This window comes from Oncorhynchus nerka, linkage group LG14 (genome assembly GCF_034236695.1).
Source record: "Oncorhynchus nerka isolate Pitt River linkage group LG14, Oner_Uvic_2.0, whole genome shotgun sequence".
Classification (NCBI taxonomy): Eukaryota; Metazoa; Chordata; class Actinopteri; order Salmoniformes; family Salmonidae; genus Oncorhynchus; species Oncorhynchus nerka.
Genome location: NC_088409.1, coordinates 97,828,166 through 97,846,157, shown reverse-complemented (window position 1 = coordinate 97,846,157; position 17,992 = coordinate 97,828,166). Strand labels below are relative to the sequence as shown.

The following is a 17,992-nucleotide window of genomic DNA, read 5'->3' as shown; positions in this document are numbered from 1 at the left end:
GGCAGCGTAGCCTAGTGGTTAGAGTGTAGAGGAGGCAGGTAGCCTAGTGGTTAGAGTGTAGAGGAGGTAGGGTAGCCTAGTGGTTAGAGTGTAGAGGAGGCAGGGTAGCCTAGTGGTTAGAGTGTAGAGGCGGCAGCGTAGCCTAGTGGTTAGAGTGTAGAGGAGGCAGGGTAGCCTAGTGGTTAGAGTGTAGAGGAGGCAGGGTAGCCTAGTGGTTAGAGTGTAGAGGCGGCAGGTAGCCTAGTGGTTAGAGTGTAGAGCGTAGCCTAGTGGTTAGAGTGTAGAGGAGGCAGGGTAGCCTAGTGGTTAGAGCGTTGGACTAGTAACCAGAAGGTTGCATGTTCAAACCCCCGAGCTGACAAGGTACAAATCTGTCATTCTGCCCCTGAACAAGGCAGTTAACCCACTGTTCCTAGGCCGTCATTGAAAATAAGAATGTGTTCTTTAACTGACTTGCCTCGTTAAATAAAGGTAAAAAAAATAAAAAATAAGAATTGTGACGGTGTTGTAAGATTGACATTTTGTTTAGTTGTTTTCTGTTCGCCGCGCCACTGTGCACGGTGACGTCTGATCTCTATACATTCATACAATAGAATACAGCTGACAATCCTCTATGTTGTTGTTGGTGTCAACGTTACAGACAGAACTGTCCCCGAGGTTTGAAACGTAAACAAAATAACTTTAGAAAAAACCAATAATACAAGGAAACAAAGAGTTTACTAAAAAACCTTCTTGAGCAGAGTGATGTTGTCCGTCCAGGCAGATTTGAGGCGAGGGATGAAGGAGTACTGTGTCTCCTTGAAGAACCTGGGCAAGATGTCAGGACTGACCCGTAGTATATTGACCATCAGATCAGACACCAGGTCGTCCTCTGTAGCCTGCTTCAGCCCCACCACAAACTGCAGTAGCACAATGTTACCAGCCCTGGACAGAGGACAGACACACAACACCTTCAGGTCTGTGTCTACTGGACAGACACACAACAAACACTTCAGGAGGGTGATGGAGAGAGGGGAGAGAGAGGGGAGAGAAGAGAGAGGGGAGAGAGAGGGGAGAGAGGAGAGAGAGAAGGAGAGATAGAGGAGAGAGAACAGAGAGGAGCGAGTACAGAGAGAACCGAGAGAAGGAGAGATGGGAGAGAGATAGTGGAGAGAGAACAGAGAGAAGGAGCGATAGAGGAGAGAGAATAGAGAAGGAGAGAAGGGAGAGAGATAGAGGAGAGAGATAGATGAGAGAGAACGGAGAGGAGAGAGAACAGAGAGGAGAGAGAGAAGCAGAGATGGGAAAGAGATAGAGGAGAGAGAACAGAGAAGAGATGGGAGAGAGATAGAGAAGAGAGAACATAGAGGAGAGAGAACAGAGAGGAGAGAGAGAACAGAGAGATAGAGAGAGAACAGAGAGGAGAGCGAGGGGAGATAAAGAGGAGAGAGAACAGAGTGATAGAGAGAGAACAGAGAGAGAGGAGAGAGAACAGAGTGATAGAGAGAGGAGAGAGAACAGAGTGATAGAGAGAGAACAGAGTGATAGAGAGAAACAGAGAGGAGAGCGAGGGGAGATAAAGAGGAGAGAGAACAGAGTGACAGAGAGAGAACAGAGTGATAGAGAGAGAACAGAGTGATAGAGAGAGAACAGAGTGATAGAGGAGAGAACAGAGTGATAGAGAGAGAGAAGAGATATAGAGAGAGAGGAGAGAGAACAGAGTGATAGAGAGAGAACAGAGTGATAGAGAGAGAACAGAGAGGAGAGCGAGGGGAGATAAAGAGGAGAGAACAGAGTGATAGAGAGAGAACAGATAGAGAGGAGAGAGAACAGAGTGATAGAGAGAGAACAGAGTGATAGAGAGAGAACAGAGTGATAGAGAGAGAACAGAGTGATAGAGAGAGGAGAGAGAACAGTGATAGAGAGAGAACAGAGTGATAGAGAGAGAACATAGTGATAGAGAGAGAACAGAGTGATAGAGAGAGAACAGAGCGAGGGGAGATAAAGAGGAGAGAGAACAGAGTGATAGAGGAGAGATGGGATGCATCAGATTCATGACTGACCTGCCGGCCGTTCCAAAGCTGGGGTCGTAGAAACTGATGCCATGTTTCCGGGAGCAGCATAGATTCAGGAGGAAGTTGTGAACCAGTTTCCTCACGACCATCTTCCCTGCTTCCTCTGCGTTCTCTGCCATCTGAAGACATTCAAAACAAGACTCGGTGATGATTGTGAGTGAGAATAATTTAGGGGGCGCTAATATTTGTTCTCTTACACACTTAAATACCGAAAGGTCACTGGTTTGAATCCCGGAGCCGACAAGATGAAAAATCTGTTGCTGTCTGTTGTGTGCATATCCCAATGCCCCCCGATAGACCCCCAGGGAGTGGGGTCACGGCCAGGGTCACCGTTGTCCAGCGCCCCTGGAGTGATTAGGGTTAAGTGCCTTTCTCAAGGGCACAGCAACAGATTTTTCATCTTGTCGGCTCCGGAATTCAAACCAGTGACCTTTCGGTTACTGGCCCAAAGCTCTAACACAGAGAAAGAGATAAAGAGAGAGAGAGAGAGCAGAGATAAAGAGAGAGAGAGATAAAGAGAGAGAGAGCAGAGATAAAAAGAGAGAGATAAAGAGAGAGATAAAAAGAGAGAGAGATAAAAGAGAGCAGAGATAAAGAGAGAGCAGAGATAAAGAGAGAGCAGAGATAAAGAGAGAGCAGAGATAAAGAGAGAGATAAAAATAGAGAGAGATAAGAGAGCAGAGAAAGAGAGAGAGCAGAAATAAAGAGAGAGCAGAGATAAAGAGAGATAGAGAGAACTAGTGGACAGATCCATTACCTTGCTGTCGTCTGCGCTTGCATCCACAATGCCATTCCACCTGTAGAGAGATGCAATCTGGGCCAGGAGAGATGGGGTGAAGAAACGCACCTTCTGGGTCTTACTGATGGCTTGTCTCTGGACCACCTACAGCAGAGGAAACACATCGCTGTCACGTGTCCTCCCTCTCCGGCGCTCCAGGTCACCAGGCTGCTCATTATGACGCACACCTGTCACCATCGTTACTCACACCAGCGTCTCATCAGCCTCACCTGGAACTCCATAACCTGCCTGATTACCTTCCCTAAATCTGTCTCTCTCCCTTTGGTTCTTCCTTCCTGATTACCTTGCCTAAATCTGTCACTCTCCGGTTGGTTCTTCCTACCTGATTACCTTCCCTAAATCTGTCACTCCGGTTGGTTCTTCCTACCTGATTACCTTCCCTAAATCTGTCACTCCCTTTGGTTCTTCCTACCTGATTACCTTCCCTAAATCTGTCACTCCCTTTGGTTCTTCCTACCTGATTACCTTCCCTAAATCTGTCACTCCCTTTGGTTCTTCCTACCTGATTACCTTCCCTAAATCTGTCTCTCCCTTTGGTTCTTCCTACCTGATTACCTTCCCTCTTTCTGTCACTCCCTTTGGTTCTTCATACCTGATTACCTTCCCTCTTTCTGTCACTCCCTTTGGTTCTTCCTACCTGATTACCTTCCCTAAATCTGTCACTCCGGTTGGTTCTTCCTACCTGATTACCTTCCCTAAATCTGTCTCTTTCCCTTTGGTTCTTCCTACCTGATTACCTTCCCTAAATCTGTCACTCCGGTTGGTTCTTCCTACCTGATTACCTTCCCTAAATCTGTCACTCCCTTTGGTTCTTCCTACCTGATTACCTTCCCTAAATCTGTCACTCCGGTTGGTTCTTTCTGCCTGATTACCTTCCCTAAATCTGTCTCTCCCTTTGGTTCTTTCTGCCTGATTACCTTCCCTAAATCTCTCTTTCCCTTTGGTTCTTCCTACCTGATTACCTTCCCTAAATCTGTCTCTCCCTTTGGTTCTTTCTGCCTGATTACCTTCCCTAAATCTGTCTCTTTCCCTTTGGTTCTTCCTACCTGATTACCTTCCCTAAATCTGTCTCTCCCTTTGGTTCTTTCTGCCTGATTACCTTCCCTAAATCTGTCTCTTTCCCTTTGGTTCTTCCTACCTGATTACCTTCCCTAAATCTGTCTCTCTCCCTTTGGTTCTTCCTACCTGATTACCTTCCCTCTTTCTGTCACTCCCGTTGGTTCTTTCCCCAGGCGTTATTGTTTCTGTTCCAGTGTTCATGTCTGTACTCTACCTGTGTTTCTTGTCTTGTTATATGTTCATTTATTTATTAAATAAACTCCCTGAACTTGCTTCCCGACTCCCCAGCGTAAACGTTATAACCACTGCAGGTATAACGCGTTATAATGCACTATAAATACTGGTCATAAGTATGTACAGCCACCTTATAAAATGTCTCCTAATCGTCCTGACAAAACAGCCCATTTTCATTCATTACCCTGAAAAGTCACCGAGACAACGAGATTAGGCCCCACCTTAGTCTGCAGAGTAGACAGAATCAGGTTGACAGTGGAGATACCTTAGTCTGCAGAGTAGACAGAATTAGGTTGACAGTGGAGATACGATCCTCCTTCAGTCCGCTGCTTAGAATGTCTGGCAGGAAATCTGACAACCAATCAAATGTTTCATCATCAAACAAGGGGGAGACAGGCCTATATTCCTACAGTAGAGATAGGACCCTCCTTCAGACCAGGGGAAGACAGGCCTATATTCCTACAGTAGAGATAGGACCCTCCTTCAGACAAGGGGAAGACAGGCCTATATTCCTACAGTAGAGATAGGACCCTCCTTCAGACCAGGGGAAGACAGGCCTATATTCCTACAGTGGAGATAGGACCCTCCTTAGGGGAAGACAGGCCTAGACAGTAGAGATAGGACCCTCCTTCAGACAAGGGGAAGACAGGCCTATATTCCTACAGTAGAGATAGGACCCTCCTTCAGACCAGGGGAAGACAGGCCTATATTCCTACAGTAGAGATAGGACCCTCCTTCAGACAAGGGGAAGACAGGCCTATATTCCTACAGTAGAGATAGGACCCTCCTTCAGACAAGGGGAAGACAGGCCTATATTCCTACAGTGGAGATAGGACCCTCCTTCAGACCAGGGGAAGACAGGCCTATATTCCTACAGTAGAGATAGGACCCTCCTTCAGACAGGCCTATATTCCTACAGTAGAGATAGGACCCTCCTTCAGACCAGGGGAAGACAGGCCTATATTCCTACAGTAGAGATAGGACCCTCCTTCAGACCAGGGGAAGACAGGCCTATATTCCTACAGTAGAGATAGGACCCTCCTTCAGACAAGGGGAAGACAGGCCTATATTCCTACAGTAGAGATAGGACCCTCCTTCAGACCAGGGGAAGACAGGCCTATATTCCTACAGTAGAGATAGGACCCTCCTTCAGACCAGGGGAAGACAGGCCTATATTCCTACAGTAGAGATAGGACCCTCCTTCAGGGGGAAGACAGGCCTATATTCCTACAGTAGAGATAGGACCCTCCTTCAAGGGGAAGACAGGCCTATATTCCTACAGTAGAGATAGGACCCTCCTTCAGATTCCCAGGGGAAGACAGGCCTATATTCCTACAGTACAGTAGAGATAGGACCCTCCTTCAGACCAGGGGAAGACAGGCCTATATTCCTACAGTAGAGATAGGACCCTCCTTCAGACAAGGGGAAGACAGGCCTATATTCCTACAGTAGAGATAGGACCCTCCTTCAGACAAGGGGAAGACAGGCCTATATTCCTACAGTTAGGACCCTCCTTCAAGGGAAGACAGGCCTATATTCCTACAGTAGAGATAGGACCCTCCTTCAGACTTCAGACACAGAGGGGACCCTCCTTCAGACCAGAGACAGGCCTATATTCCTACAGTAGAGATAGGACCCTCCTTCAGACCAGGGGAAGACAGGCCTATATTCCTACAGTAGAGATAGGACCCTCCTTCAGACAGGCCTATATTCCTACAGTAGAGATAGGACCCTCCTTCAGACCAGGGGAAGACAGGCCTATATTCCTACAGTAGAGATAGGACCCTCCTTCAGACCAGGGGGAAGACAGGCCTATATTCCTACAGTAGAGATAGGACCCTCCTTCAGACAGGCCTATATTCCTACAGTAGAGATAGGACCCTCCTTCAGACCAGGGGAAGACAGGCCTATATTCCTACAGTAGAGATAGGACCCTCCTTCAGACAAGGGGAAGACAGGCCTATATTCCTACAGTGGAGATAGGACCCTCCTTCAGACAAGGGGAAGACAGGCCTATATTCCTACAGTAGAGATAGGACCCTCCTTCAGACAAGGGGAAGACAGGCCTATATTCCTACAGTAGAGATAGGACCCTCCTTCAGACAAGGGGAAGACAGGCCTATATTCCTACAGTAGAGATAGGACCCTCCTTCAGACCAGGGGAAGACAGGCCTATATTCCTACAGTAGAGATAGGACCCTCCTTCAGACAGGCCTATATTCCTACAGTAGAGATAGGACCCTCCTTCAGACAAGGGGAAGACAGGCCTATATTCCTACAGTAGAGATAGGACCCTCCTTCAGACAAGGGGAAGACAGGCCTATATTCCTACAGTAGAGATAGGACCCTCCTTCAGACAGGCCTATATTCCTACAGTAGAGATAGGACCCTCCTTCAGACCAGGGGAAGACAGGCCTATATTCCTACAGTAGAGATAGGACCCTCCTTCAGACAAGGGGAAGACAGGCCTATATTCCTACAGTAGAGATAGGACCCTCCTTCAGACAAGGGGAAGACAGGCCTATATTCCTACAGTGGAGATAGGACCCTCCTTCAGACAAGGGGAAGACAGGCCTATATTCCTACAGTAGAGATAGGACCCTCCTTCAGACAAGGGGAAGACAGGCCTATATTCCTACAGTAGAGATAGGACCCTCCTTCAGACAAGGGGAAGACAGGCCTATATTCCTACAGTAGAGATAGGACCCTCCTTCAGACAGGGGAAGACAGGCCTATATTCCTACAGTAGATAGGACCCTCCTTCAGACAAGGGGAAGACAGGCCTATATTCCTACAGTGGAGATAGGACCCTCCTTCAGACAAGGGGAAGACAGGCCTATATTCCTACAGTAGAGATAGGACCCTCCTTCAGACAGGCCTATATTCCTACAGTAGAGATAGGACCCTCCTTCAGACCAGGGGAAGACAGGCCTATATTCCTACAGTAGAGATAGGACACTCCTTCAGACAAGGGAAGACAGGCCTATATTCTCAAGCTTATTTTATGTGTATTATTCTTGTTGTATTTTCTGTCATTTTGAGATGTAGTATAATCCTGACCTTTCATCTCCAGTAGTTGTCCAATAGTAACGTTGTCACCAGAGACCAGGAAGGAGAGGGCAAACTGGGTGTAAGCCATGCGGACATCAGGTCTACCCTAGAGAGAGAGAGAGATGAATGAGATCACAGAATACCAGTCATTAGAGATGCATCATTATAACCTCAATCCAAGCCCTGGTTGGGACATAGTTTTTGGGGGATAGTTTTTCCTGATCAGCTCAAACGTCAGGAGGATGACATATTGACACTAAAGAGAACTATAAACCAACCGTGGGTTTTCAACGACACCAAAGAGAACTATAAACCAACTAGGCTACCCTGCCGCCCCAAACCCTCATACAGAGGGAGTGTCCTAAATGGCACCCTATTCCCTATGGGACCCTGGTCAAAAGTAGTGCACTATATAGGGAATAGGGTGCCATTTAGGATGGACACAGACACTGACCAGGTCTCTTACCATCTTATCCTTCCTCTTGGCCAAAGCAGACAGGCCTTTAGTGAAGTGGAAGTGGCTGAAGACTTCCCTGGCTGTGTCTGCTCCCTGGGATACCATGGCTGACAGGAAACTTAGGCAGTGACGGACAAACCTGGCCCAGAAGAGACGACATCACTATGTTAGAATGAGAGACGCGCACGCACGCACGCACACACACACACACACACACACACACACAACAAAAATCATCTGTATTTCGTTCAAACAAAAGTCGCTTCATGTTCCAACATACCTGTGGTTTTCTGAGTGTAGGGATGTCTGTATGAGTTTCATATAGCTGGAAACGGCCTTCTTTACTATAGTGAATCCCACCATGCTGAAATGGGAGAGATCACTGGCCGTACGCAGGAGAATCATCTCCAAACTCTGGAAAATCAACATCATCTGGACAGAGACAAGGACAATGTCATGTTTAACAGATTAGTGCATGGTTTAGATGCACTACTGTTCCACTGGATGTCATAAGGTGAATGCACCAATTTGTAAGTCGCTCTGGATAAGAGCGTCTGCTAAATGACTTAAATGTAAATGTAAATAGACTGATTATATAGACTGATTATATAGACTATATATATATATAGACTGATTATATAGACTGATTATATAGACTATATATATATAGACTGATTATATAGACTATATATATATATATATAGTCTATATAACTGATATATATGACTGATTTCCAGTGAACAGGAGACTGAACAGAAGCTAATGCTGTACTCTACATACTTCACTCTCCATCTGCTTGTCTCCCTCCAGCAGTTTGAAGATCTCAGAACACTCCATGGAGATCTTGATGTATCCCTCAACGACGTCATACAGGTCAGGACATGGCAGCTTCTTTGCCGTCGTGATGAATGTATCCAAGCCTGCAGTGCAGAGAGAACATTTGTTGTTCAGTATTGACATATTCAATGACAATACAACTAGCACCTTTGATAATTGACATACACTCTACGACAAAAAACACACAAACATTAAAACAAAGAGTGAAATCCTATCACTGCAAAGTTGAGAACAATACGTTATAGCGCCGTTGTAGGTAGCTAGTAAGCTAACGGTAGCTAATAGCAACACGGCCACTCACCCTTCATTGCCTTGGTCGGCTCCTTCAACATGGCTTTAAAAACAGTTCCATTGAACTCTGCTGTCTCAGATACTTTTCCTTTCTTCGCATGCGTTTTGGACTCATCCACATCTTCACTCGACCGTTTCTTCCCCATCTTGTTTGAGAGGTAAACCGAAAATGCGATCAAATAGTTTTAGCCACCGGTCTTGCTGGCTACACATGTGAGAACCTAAACAGAAATGTGTTCTTCTGTCAATGTGTCCGGGGGAGTTCCATTTCCATGTCACTTTGGTTCCGGGCTGCGCAATCAGTGAGAATTCTCCCTTCACGCTCACGCACAATATTCCTCAAATATAAACCATTCATTCAAATAAAGAAATTAGACTGACAGTCTTGTTTCTTTTATTTCCTCTTCAAGGAGGGATCATTTTTAGAATAACAGAATAATGGTTCAGGAATTGAGCCTGTCATTCCAACCTCATTCAGCTCATTGTAAAGAACATACAGAAAACATGATAGCACTTTATCATTATTAATAAAGTATTGTATCTATCTGTTATGGATATCAAGTTTTGGTTCATTAAACAGATAATTGACATTAATGTCCATGGCTGATGGCCACTGTGTAGTTTGTGGCGGCAGAGCTGCAGTCTCCCCCCTTCCATCACTGTAGTCTTGCATTGCCATCATTCCAAGTCTGGAAGGAAGCCAGGGAGCTGAGGCTCCCATCACAGGGCTGTTGGAACTGAAAGGCGAGAAAGAGGTGGAAGCCAGGGAGCTGAGGCTCCCATCACAGGGCTGTTGGACCTGAAAGGCGAGAAAGAGGAGGAAGCCAGGGAGCTAAGGGTCCCATCACAGCGCTGTTGGAACTGAAAGGCGAGAAGGAGGAAGCCAGGGAGCTGAGGCTCCCATCACAGGGCTGTTGGACCTGAAAGGCGAGAAAGAGGAGGAAGCCAGGGAGCTGAGGCTCCCATCACAGGGCTGTTGGAACTGAAAGGCGAGGAGGAGGAGGAAGCCAGGGAGCTGAGGCTCCCATCACAGGGCTGTTGGAACTGAAAGGGGAGGAGGAGGAAGCCAGGGAGCTGAGGCTCCCATCACAGGGCTGTTGGAACTGAAAGGCGAGAAAGAGGAGGAAGCCAGGGAGCTGAGGCTCCCATCACAGGGCTGTTGGAACTGAAAGGCGAGGAGGAGGAAGCCAGGGAGCTGAGGCTCCCATCAAAGCGCTGTTGGAACTGAAAGGCGAGAAAGAGGAGGAAGCCAGGGAGCTGAGGCTCCCATCACAGGGCTGTTGGAACTGAAAGGCAAGGAGGAGGAGGAAGCCAGGGAGCTGAGGCTCCCATCACAGGGCTGTTGGAACTGAAAGGCGAGGAGGAGGAGGCCAGGGAGCTGAGGCTTCCATCACAGGGCTGTTGGAACTGAAAGGCGAGGAGGAGGAGGAAGCCAGGGAGCTGAGGCTCCCATCACAGGGCTGTTGGAACTGAAAGGCGAGGAGGAGGAGGAAGCCAGGGAGCTGAGGCTCCCATCACAGGGCTGTTGGAACTGAAAGGCGAGGAGGAGGAGGAAGCCAGGGAGCTGAGGCTCCCATCACAGGGCTGTTGGAACTGAAAGGCGAGGAGGAGGAGGAAGCCAGGGAGCTGAGGCTCCCATCACAGGGCTGTTGGAACTGAAAGGCGAGGAGGAGGAGGAAGCCAGGGAGCTGAGGCTCCCATCACAGGGCTGTTGGAACTGAAAGGCGAGGAGGAGGAGGAAGCCAGGGAGCTGAGGCTCCCATCACAGGGCAGTTGGAACTGAAAGGCGAGGAGGAGGAAGCCAGGGAGCTGAGAATCCCATCACAGGGCTGTTGGAACTGAAAGGCGAGAAAGAGGAGGAAGCCAGGGAGCTGAGGCTCCCATCACAGGGCTGTTGGAACTGAAAGGCGAGGAGGAGGAGGAAGCCAGGGAGCTGAGGCTCCCATCACAGCGCTTTTGGAGCTGAAAGGCGAGGAGGAGGAAGCAAGGGAGCTGAGGCTCCCATCACAGGGCTGTTGGACCTGAAAGGCGAGAAAGAGGAGGAAGCCAGGGATCTGAGGCTCCCATCACAGGGCTGTTGGAACTGAAAGGCGAGGAGGAGGAGGAAGCCAGGGAGCTGAGGCTCCCATCACAGGGCTGTTGGAACTGAAAGGCGAGGAGGACGAAGCCAGGGATCTGAGGCTCCCATCACAGGGCTGTTGGAACTGAAAGGCGAGGAGGAGGAGGAAGCCAGGGAGCTGAGGCTCCCATCAGGGCTGTTTGGAACAGGGCTGTTGGAGGAGGAAGCCAGGGGCTGAGGAGGCTGTTGGAGGAGGGAGGCTCCCATCACAGCCAGGGAGCTGAGGCTCCCATCACAGGGCTGTTGGAACTGAAAGGTGAGGAGGAGGAGGAAGCCAGGGAGCTGAGGCTCCCATCACAGGGCTGTTGGAACTGAAAGGCGAGAAAGAGGAGGAAGCCAGGGAGCTGAGGCTCCCATCACAGGGCTGTTGGACCTGAAAGGCAAGGAGGAGGAAGCCAGGGAGCTGAGGCTCCCATCAAAGCGCTGTTGGAACTGAAAGGCGAGGAGGAGGAGGAAGCCAGGGAGCTGAGGCTCCATTCACAGGGCTGTTGGAACTGAAAGGCGAGGAGGAGGAGGAAGCCATGGAGCTGAGGCTCCCATCACAGGGCTGTTGGAACTGAAAGGCGAGGAGGAGGAGGAAGCCAGGGAGCTGAGGCTCCCATCACAGGGCTGTTGGAACTGAAAGGCGAGGAGGAGGAGGAAGCCAGGGAGCTGAGGCTCCCATCACAGGGCTGTTGGAACTGAAAGGCGAGGAGGAGGAGGAAGCCAGGGAGCTGAGGCTCCCATCACAGGGCTGTTGGAACTGAAAGGCGAGGAGGAGGAGGAAGCCAGGGAGCTGAGGCTCCCATCACAGGGCTGTTGGAACTGAAAGGCGAGGAGGAGGAGGAAGCCAGGGAGCTGAGGCTCCCATCACAGGGCTGTTGGAACTGAAAGGCGAGGAGGAGGAGGAAGCCAGGGAGCTGAGGCTCCCATCACAGGGCTGTTGGAACTGAAAGGCGAGGAGGAGGAGGAAGCCAGGAGCTGAGGCTCCCATCACAGGGCTGTTGGAACTGAAAGGCGAGGAGGAGGAGGAAGCCAGGGAGCTGAGGCTCCCATCACAGGGCTGTTGGAACTGAAAGGCGAGGAGGAGGAGGAAGCTAGGGAGCTGAGGCTCCCATCACTCGGCTGTTGATCCATGTCCCATATGAACTTCAGAGTCACGTCCTTCATCCGCTCCTCATAGACCTGGTCAAACCTCCCAGTCTGGGCCACTGTGAACACGTTCTTCCAGTCCCCAAATTTGACCCATCACAGCACAACCGGTCATGGTCATGACCAGGGCCCGTCATGAGTCAGAATAAGAGCATTATAAATGGTTTATATGCAGTTCGTTTATAACCCCCCCCAATCTCTGGCCCATAGTCATGAAGCATCTCATAGTAATCTTATTCATTATGATCTAAAAGTCACAACTGATCCTAGATAAGCACTGCTATAGAAACGCTGTGTGAATACAGGGTCAAGCCCATAGTCATGAAGCATCTCATAGTTGATGTGCTGATCTAGGATCAGCCCCTTTTTTGAGCAAGTCCTCTGGTATGAACTCATAGTTGGCCTTGAGGTCGTGTTACATGTTTTACAACGTGTATTTTTTTCAATATCCTGTTGAATTCTTCTTCATTCAGGTCCCCCTCCAGGAAGTGGCTGATCTTCAGATCCTGAGAAAAAAAAAAAAAAAACATGTTCATTAAAGATGAAACCCCTGCCTGAGGTTGCACTATTGGTTAGAGCCTGAAAGTCAGCATTTCACTGTAAGGTCTACACCTGTTGTATTCGGGGCACGTGACAAATAAACTTTGATTTGATTTGATTTGGTGAAGACCACTGCCCTGAGGTTGGGGGAGTGGTGAAGGCCACTACCCTGAGGTTGGTGGAGTGGTGAAGGCCACTACCCTGAGGTTGGGGAAGTGGTGAAGGCCACTACCCTGAGGTTGGGGGAGTGGTGAAGGCCACTACCCTGAGGTTGGTGGAGTGGGAAGGCCACTACCCTGAGGTTGGTGGAGTGGTGAAGGCCACTACCCTGAGGTTGGGGGAGTGGTGAAGGCCACTACCCTGAGGTTGGTGGAGTGGTGAAGGCCACTACCCTGAGGTTGGGGGAGTGGTGAAGGCCACTGCCCTGAGGTTGGTGGAGTGGTGAAGACCACTGCCCTGAGGTTGGGGGAGTGGTGAAGGCCACTACCCTGAGGTTGGTGGAGTGGTGAAGGCCACTACCCTGAGGTTGGTGGAGTGGTGAAGGCCACTACCCTGAGGTTGGTGGAGTGGTGAAGGCCACTACCCTGAGGTTGGTGGAGTGGTGAAGGCCACTACCCTGAGGTTGGGGGAGTGGTGAAGGCCACTACCCTGAGGTTGGTGGAGTGGTGAAGGCCACTGCCCTCGACACATATGCAATCCCCTGCTTGTCTGGAATCAAATCCACTTCTACACACTATGTACTGTCACATTTCATGTCCCTCCTTGTTAATAAAAACTGGACAATTAGGCAAGAGATTCGGGATAGGCAAGCCAGGCTGGTTGGATGTCTCTAGACATCGAGATGTCTTATATGAATGATGTCTTTAATCTACCATCCCTTGCCAACCAGTGGTCCAAAAAGTCGCGCACTAGCCTATGGGCCCTGGTCAGATGTAGAGCACTAGCCTATGGGCCCTGGTCAGATGTCACGCACTAGCCTATGGGCCCTGGTCAGATGTAGCGCACTAGCCAGATGTAGCGCACTAGCCTATGGGCTAGTCAGGGAGTCGCCCCCCCCCCCATATACTCCAGCCATGGCATCATTTCCAAGTTGTTGGGATAGACATCACCCACCTAGAGGTGATGATCTGCTCTGTGGCCAGATTGTTCCTGCAGGTCAGCATCATGAAAGGTCATAGAGCTCTTTTTTTATTTGACCTTTATTTAACTAGGCAAGTCAGTTAAGAACACATTCTTATTTTCAATGACGGCCTAGGAACAGGGGGTTAATTGCTTATTCCTCGCAAATTTAGCTAGTGAGCATTTCTACTTTGCCAAGATAATTCATCCACCTGACAGATGTGGCATATCAAGAAGCTGATTAAACAGCATGATCATTACACAGGTGCACCTTGTGCCGGGGACAATAAAAAGCCACTCAAATGTGCAGTTTTGTCACACAACACAATGTCACAGATTCCTCAAGTTTTGAGGGATCGTGCAATTGGCATGCTGACTTCAGGAATGTCTACCAGAGCTGTTGCCAATGAACTGAATGTTGATTTCTCTACCATAAGCCGCCCCCGGCGTTGTTTTCGAGGATTTGTCAGTACGTCCAACCAGGCCTCACAACCGCAGACCACGTGTAACCAAGCCAGTCCGGGACCTCCACATCCGGCTTCTTCACCTGCGGGACCGTCTGAAACTCGGACAGCTGATGATACAGTGGGTTTCCACAACTGAAGAATTTCTGCACAAACTGCCAGAAACCGTCTCAGGGAAGCTCATTATGGGTGCTCGTCGTCCTCACCGGGATTTTGACCTGACTGAAGTTTGGCGTCGTAACCGACATCAGTGGGGAAAAGCTCACCTTTAATGGCCACTGGCACGTTTGACAAGTGTGTTTTTCGAGGACGAATCTCGGTTTCAACTGTACCGGGCAGATGGCGTCGTATGGGCGAGCGGTTTGCTGATGTCAACATTGTGAACAGAGGGCCCTGTGGTGACGGTGGGGTTATGGTATGGGCAGGCATAAGCTACAGACAACAAACACAATTGAATTTTATCAATGGAAATTTAACTTCACAGAGATACCATGATGAGATCCTGAGGCCCATTGTCGTGCCATTCATCCACCTCCATCACCTCATGTTTCAGCATGATAATGCACAGCCCCATGTCGCAAGGATCTGTACACAATACCTGCAAGCTGAAAATGTCCCAGTTCTTCCATGTTCTGCAGACTCACCAGACAATGTCACCCGTTGAGCATGTTTGGGATGCTCTGGATCGACGTGTACGACAGCGGGCTCCAGTTCCCACCAATATTCGGACAGCCATTGAAGAGGAGTAGAACAACATTCCCACAGGACACATTCAACAGCCTGATCAAGTCTATGTGAAGGGGATGTGTGGTGTTGCATGAGGCAAAACGGTGGTCACACCAGATATCGACTGGTTTTCAGATCCACGCCACTACCTTTGTTTTAAAGGTATCTGTAACCAACAGATGCATATCTGTAATCCCAGTTGTGAAATCCATAGATTAGGGCCTAATTTATTTATTTCAATTGACAGATTTCCTCATGAACTGTAACTCAGTAAAATCTTTGAAATTGTTGCATGTTGCATTTATATTTTTGTTCAGTGTACATATTTGTATTTATTATGGATCCCCATTAGTTCCTACCAAGGCAGCAGCTACTCTTCCTGGGGTTTATTATGGATCCCCATTAGTTCCTGCCAAGGCAGCAGCTCCTCTTCCTGGGGTTTATTATGGATCCCCATTAGTTCCTGTCAAGGCAGCAGCTACTCTTCCTTTTGTTTATTATGGATCCCCATTAGTTCCTGCCAAGGCAGCAGCTACTCTTCCTGGGGTTTATTATGGATCCCCATTAGTTCCTGCCAAGGCAGCAGCTACTCTTCCTGGGGTTTATTATGGATCCCCATTAGTTCCTGCCAAGGCAGCAGCTACTCTTCCTGGGGTTTATTATGGATCCCCGTTAGTTCCTGCCAAGGCAGCAGCTACTCTTCCTGGGGTTTATTATGGATCCCCATTAGTTCCTGCCAAGGCAGCAGCTACTCTTCCTGGGGTTTCCCCATTAGTTCCTGGATACTCTTCCTTGTTTATTATGGATCCCCATTAGTTCCTGCCAAGGCAGCAGCTACTCTTCCTGGGGTTTATTATGGATCCCCATTAGTTCCTGCCAAGGCAGCAGCTACTCTTCCTGGGGTTTATTATGGATCCCCATTAGTTCCTGCCAAGGCAGCAGCTACTCTTCCTGGGGTTTATTATGGATCCCCATTAGTTCCTGCCAAGCAGCAGCAGTTCCTACTCTTCCTGGGGTTTATTATGGATCCCCATTCGTTCCTGCCAAGGCAGCAGCTACTCTTCCTGGGGTTTATTATGGATCCCCATTAGTTCCTACCAAGGCAGCAGCTACTCTTCCTGTGGTTTATTATGGATCCCCATTAGTTCCTACCAAGGCAGCAGCTACTCTTCCTGGGGTTTATTATGGATCCCCATTAGTTCCTGCCAAGGCAGCAGCTACTCTTCCTGGGGTTTATTATGGATCCCCATTAGTTCCTACCAAGGCAGCAGCTACTCTTCCTGGGGTTTATTATGGATCCCCATTAGTTCCTGCCAAGGCACCAGCTACTCTTCCTGGGGTTTATTATGGATCCCCATTAGTTCCTGCCAAGGCAGCAGCTACTCTTCCTGGGGTTTATTATGGATCCCCATTAGTTCCTGCCAAGGCAGCAGCTACTCTTCCTGGGGTTTATTATGGATCCCCATTAGTTCCTGCCAAGGCAGCAGCTACTCTTCCTGGGGTTTATTATGGATCCCCATTAGTTCCTGCCAAGGCAGCAGCTACTCTTCCTGGGGTTTATTATGGATCCCCATTAGTTCCTGCCAAGGCAGCAGCTACTCTTCCTGGGGTTTATTATGGATCCCCGTTAGTTCCTGCCAAGGCAGCAGCTACTCTTCCTGGGGTCCAAACATATTAAAGCACTTACATAACTCATAAAACGAAAGATAAAACAGTACATCACATAACATTATAACACCACTACATATCCACAATACAACATGTATAACAACAATGTATACAACAATATTACAATGAACACTACCGTTCAACAGTTTGAGGTCACTTAGAAATGTCCTTGTTTTTGAAAGAAAAGCTAATTTTTTGTCCATTAAAATAACATCAAATTGATCAGAAATACAGTGTAGACATTGTTGATGTTGTAAATGACTATTGTAGCTGGAAAAGGCAGATTTTATATGGAATATCTACATAGGCGTACAGAGGCCCATTATCAGCAGCCATCACTCCTGTGTTCCAATGGCACGTTGTGTTAGCTAATCCAAGTTTATCATTTTAAAAGGCTAATTGATCATTAGAAACCCCTTTTGCAATTATGTTAGCGCAGCTGAAAACTGTTGTTCTGATTAAAAAAGCAATAAAACTGGCCTTCTTTAGACTAGTTGAGTATCTGGAGCGTCAGCATTTGTGGGTTCGATTACAGGCTCAAAATGGCCAGAAACAAAGTACTATCTTCTGAAACTCGTCAGTCTAGTCTTGTTTTGAGAAATGAAGGTTATTCCATGCGAGAAATTGCCAAGAAACTGAACATCTCGTACAACGCTGTGTACAACTCCCGTCACAGAACAGAGCAAACTGGCACTAACCAGAATAGAAAGAGGAGTGGGAGGCCCCGGTGCACAACTGAGCAAGAGGACAAGTACATTAGTGTCTAATTTGAGAAACAGATGCCTCCGGGATGTTGGCCTTCTAGGCAGAGTTGCAAAGAAAAAGCCATATCTCAGACTGGCCAATAAAAATAAAAGATTAAGATGGGCAAAAGAACACAGACACTGGACAGAGGAACAATCTGGTTTGTGCTTAGTGGAACAATAATTTGTTTTTCAACAGGACACTGACCCAAAACACAAGTTTGGACACACCTATTCATTCAAGGGGTTATCTTTATTTGTTATTATTTTCTACATTGTAGAATAATAGTGAAAACATCAAGACTATGAAATAACACGTATGGAATCATGTAGTAACCAAAAATGTGTTAAACAAATCAAAACATATTTTAGATTCTTCAAAGTAAAGATTGTCCTGTTCAGCCTGGAGGTGTGTTGGGTCATTGTCCTGTTCAAAAACAAATGATAGTCCCACTAAGCGCAAACCAGATGGGATGGTGTATCGCTGCAGAATGCTGTGGCAGCCATGCTGGTTATGTGTGCCTTGAATTCTAAATAAATCACTGACAGTGTCACCAGCAAAGAACCCACACACCATCACACCTCCTCCTCCATGCTTCACGTTGGGAACCACACATGCGGAGTTCATCCGCATCTACTCTGCGTCTCACAAAGACACGGCGGTTGGAACCAAAAATCTCAAATTTGGACTCATCAGATC

The 17,992-nt window shown here is 48.1% G+C and overlaps 1 protein-coding gene across 3 annotated transcripts in view; it reads right to left on the bottom strand.

The window, feature by feature from the left end:
• Nucleotides 1-9,031, bottom strand: part of urb1 (URB1 ribosome biogenesis homolog) — an 85,717-nt gene extending 76,686 nt beyond the window's left edge. Inside the window, exons 1-10 of one of the 3 annotated variants that reach the window (XM_065000594.1) lie at nt 8,793-9,029; nt 8,435-8,574; nt 7,935-8,086; nt 7,664-7,793; nt 7,207-7,303; nt 4,456-4,497; nt 4,368-4,411; nt 2,812-2,937; nt 2,043-2,173; nt 729-924 (exon numbers count right to left, since the gene is read on the bottom strand). In XM_065000594.1, coding sequence (XP_064856666.1) covers nt 729-924; nt 2,043-2,173; nt 2,812-2,937; nt 4,368-4,411; nt 4,456-4,497; nt 7,207-7,303; nt 7,664-7,793; nt 7,935-8,086; nt 8,435-8,574; nt 8,793-8,928 — 1,194 coding nt within the window. In that variant the 5' untranslated portion in view covers nt 8,929-9,029. Of the gene's footprint in view, nt 1-728; nt 925-2,042; nt 2,174-2,811; nt 2,938-4,367; nt 4,498-7,206; nt 7,304-7,663; nt 7,794-7,934; nt 8,087-8,434; nt 8,575-8,792 lie in introns of all 3 variants that reach the window. The other 2 variants (XM_065000595.1, XM_065000593.1) reach the window with 2 other exon arrangements.
• Nucleotides 9,032-17,992: the final 8,961 nt, after the last annotated feature.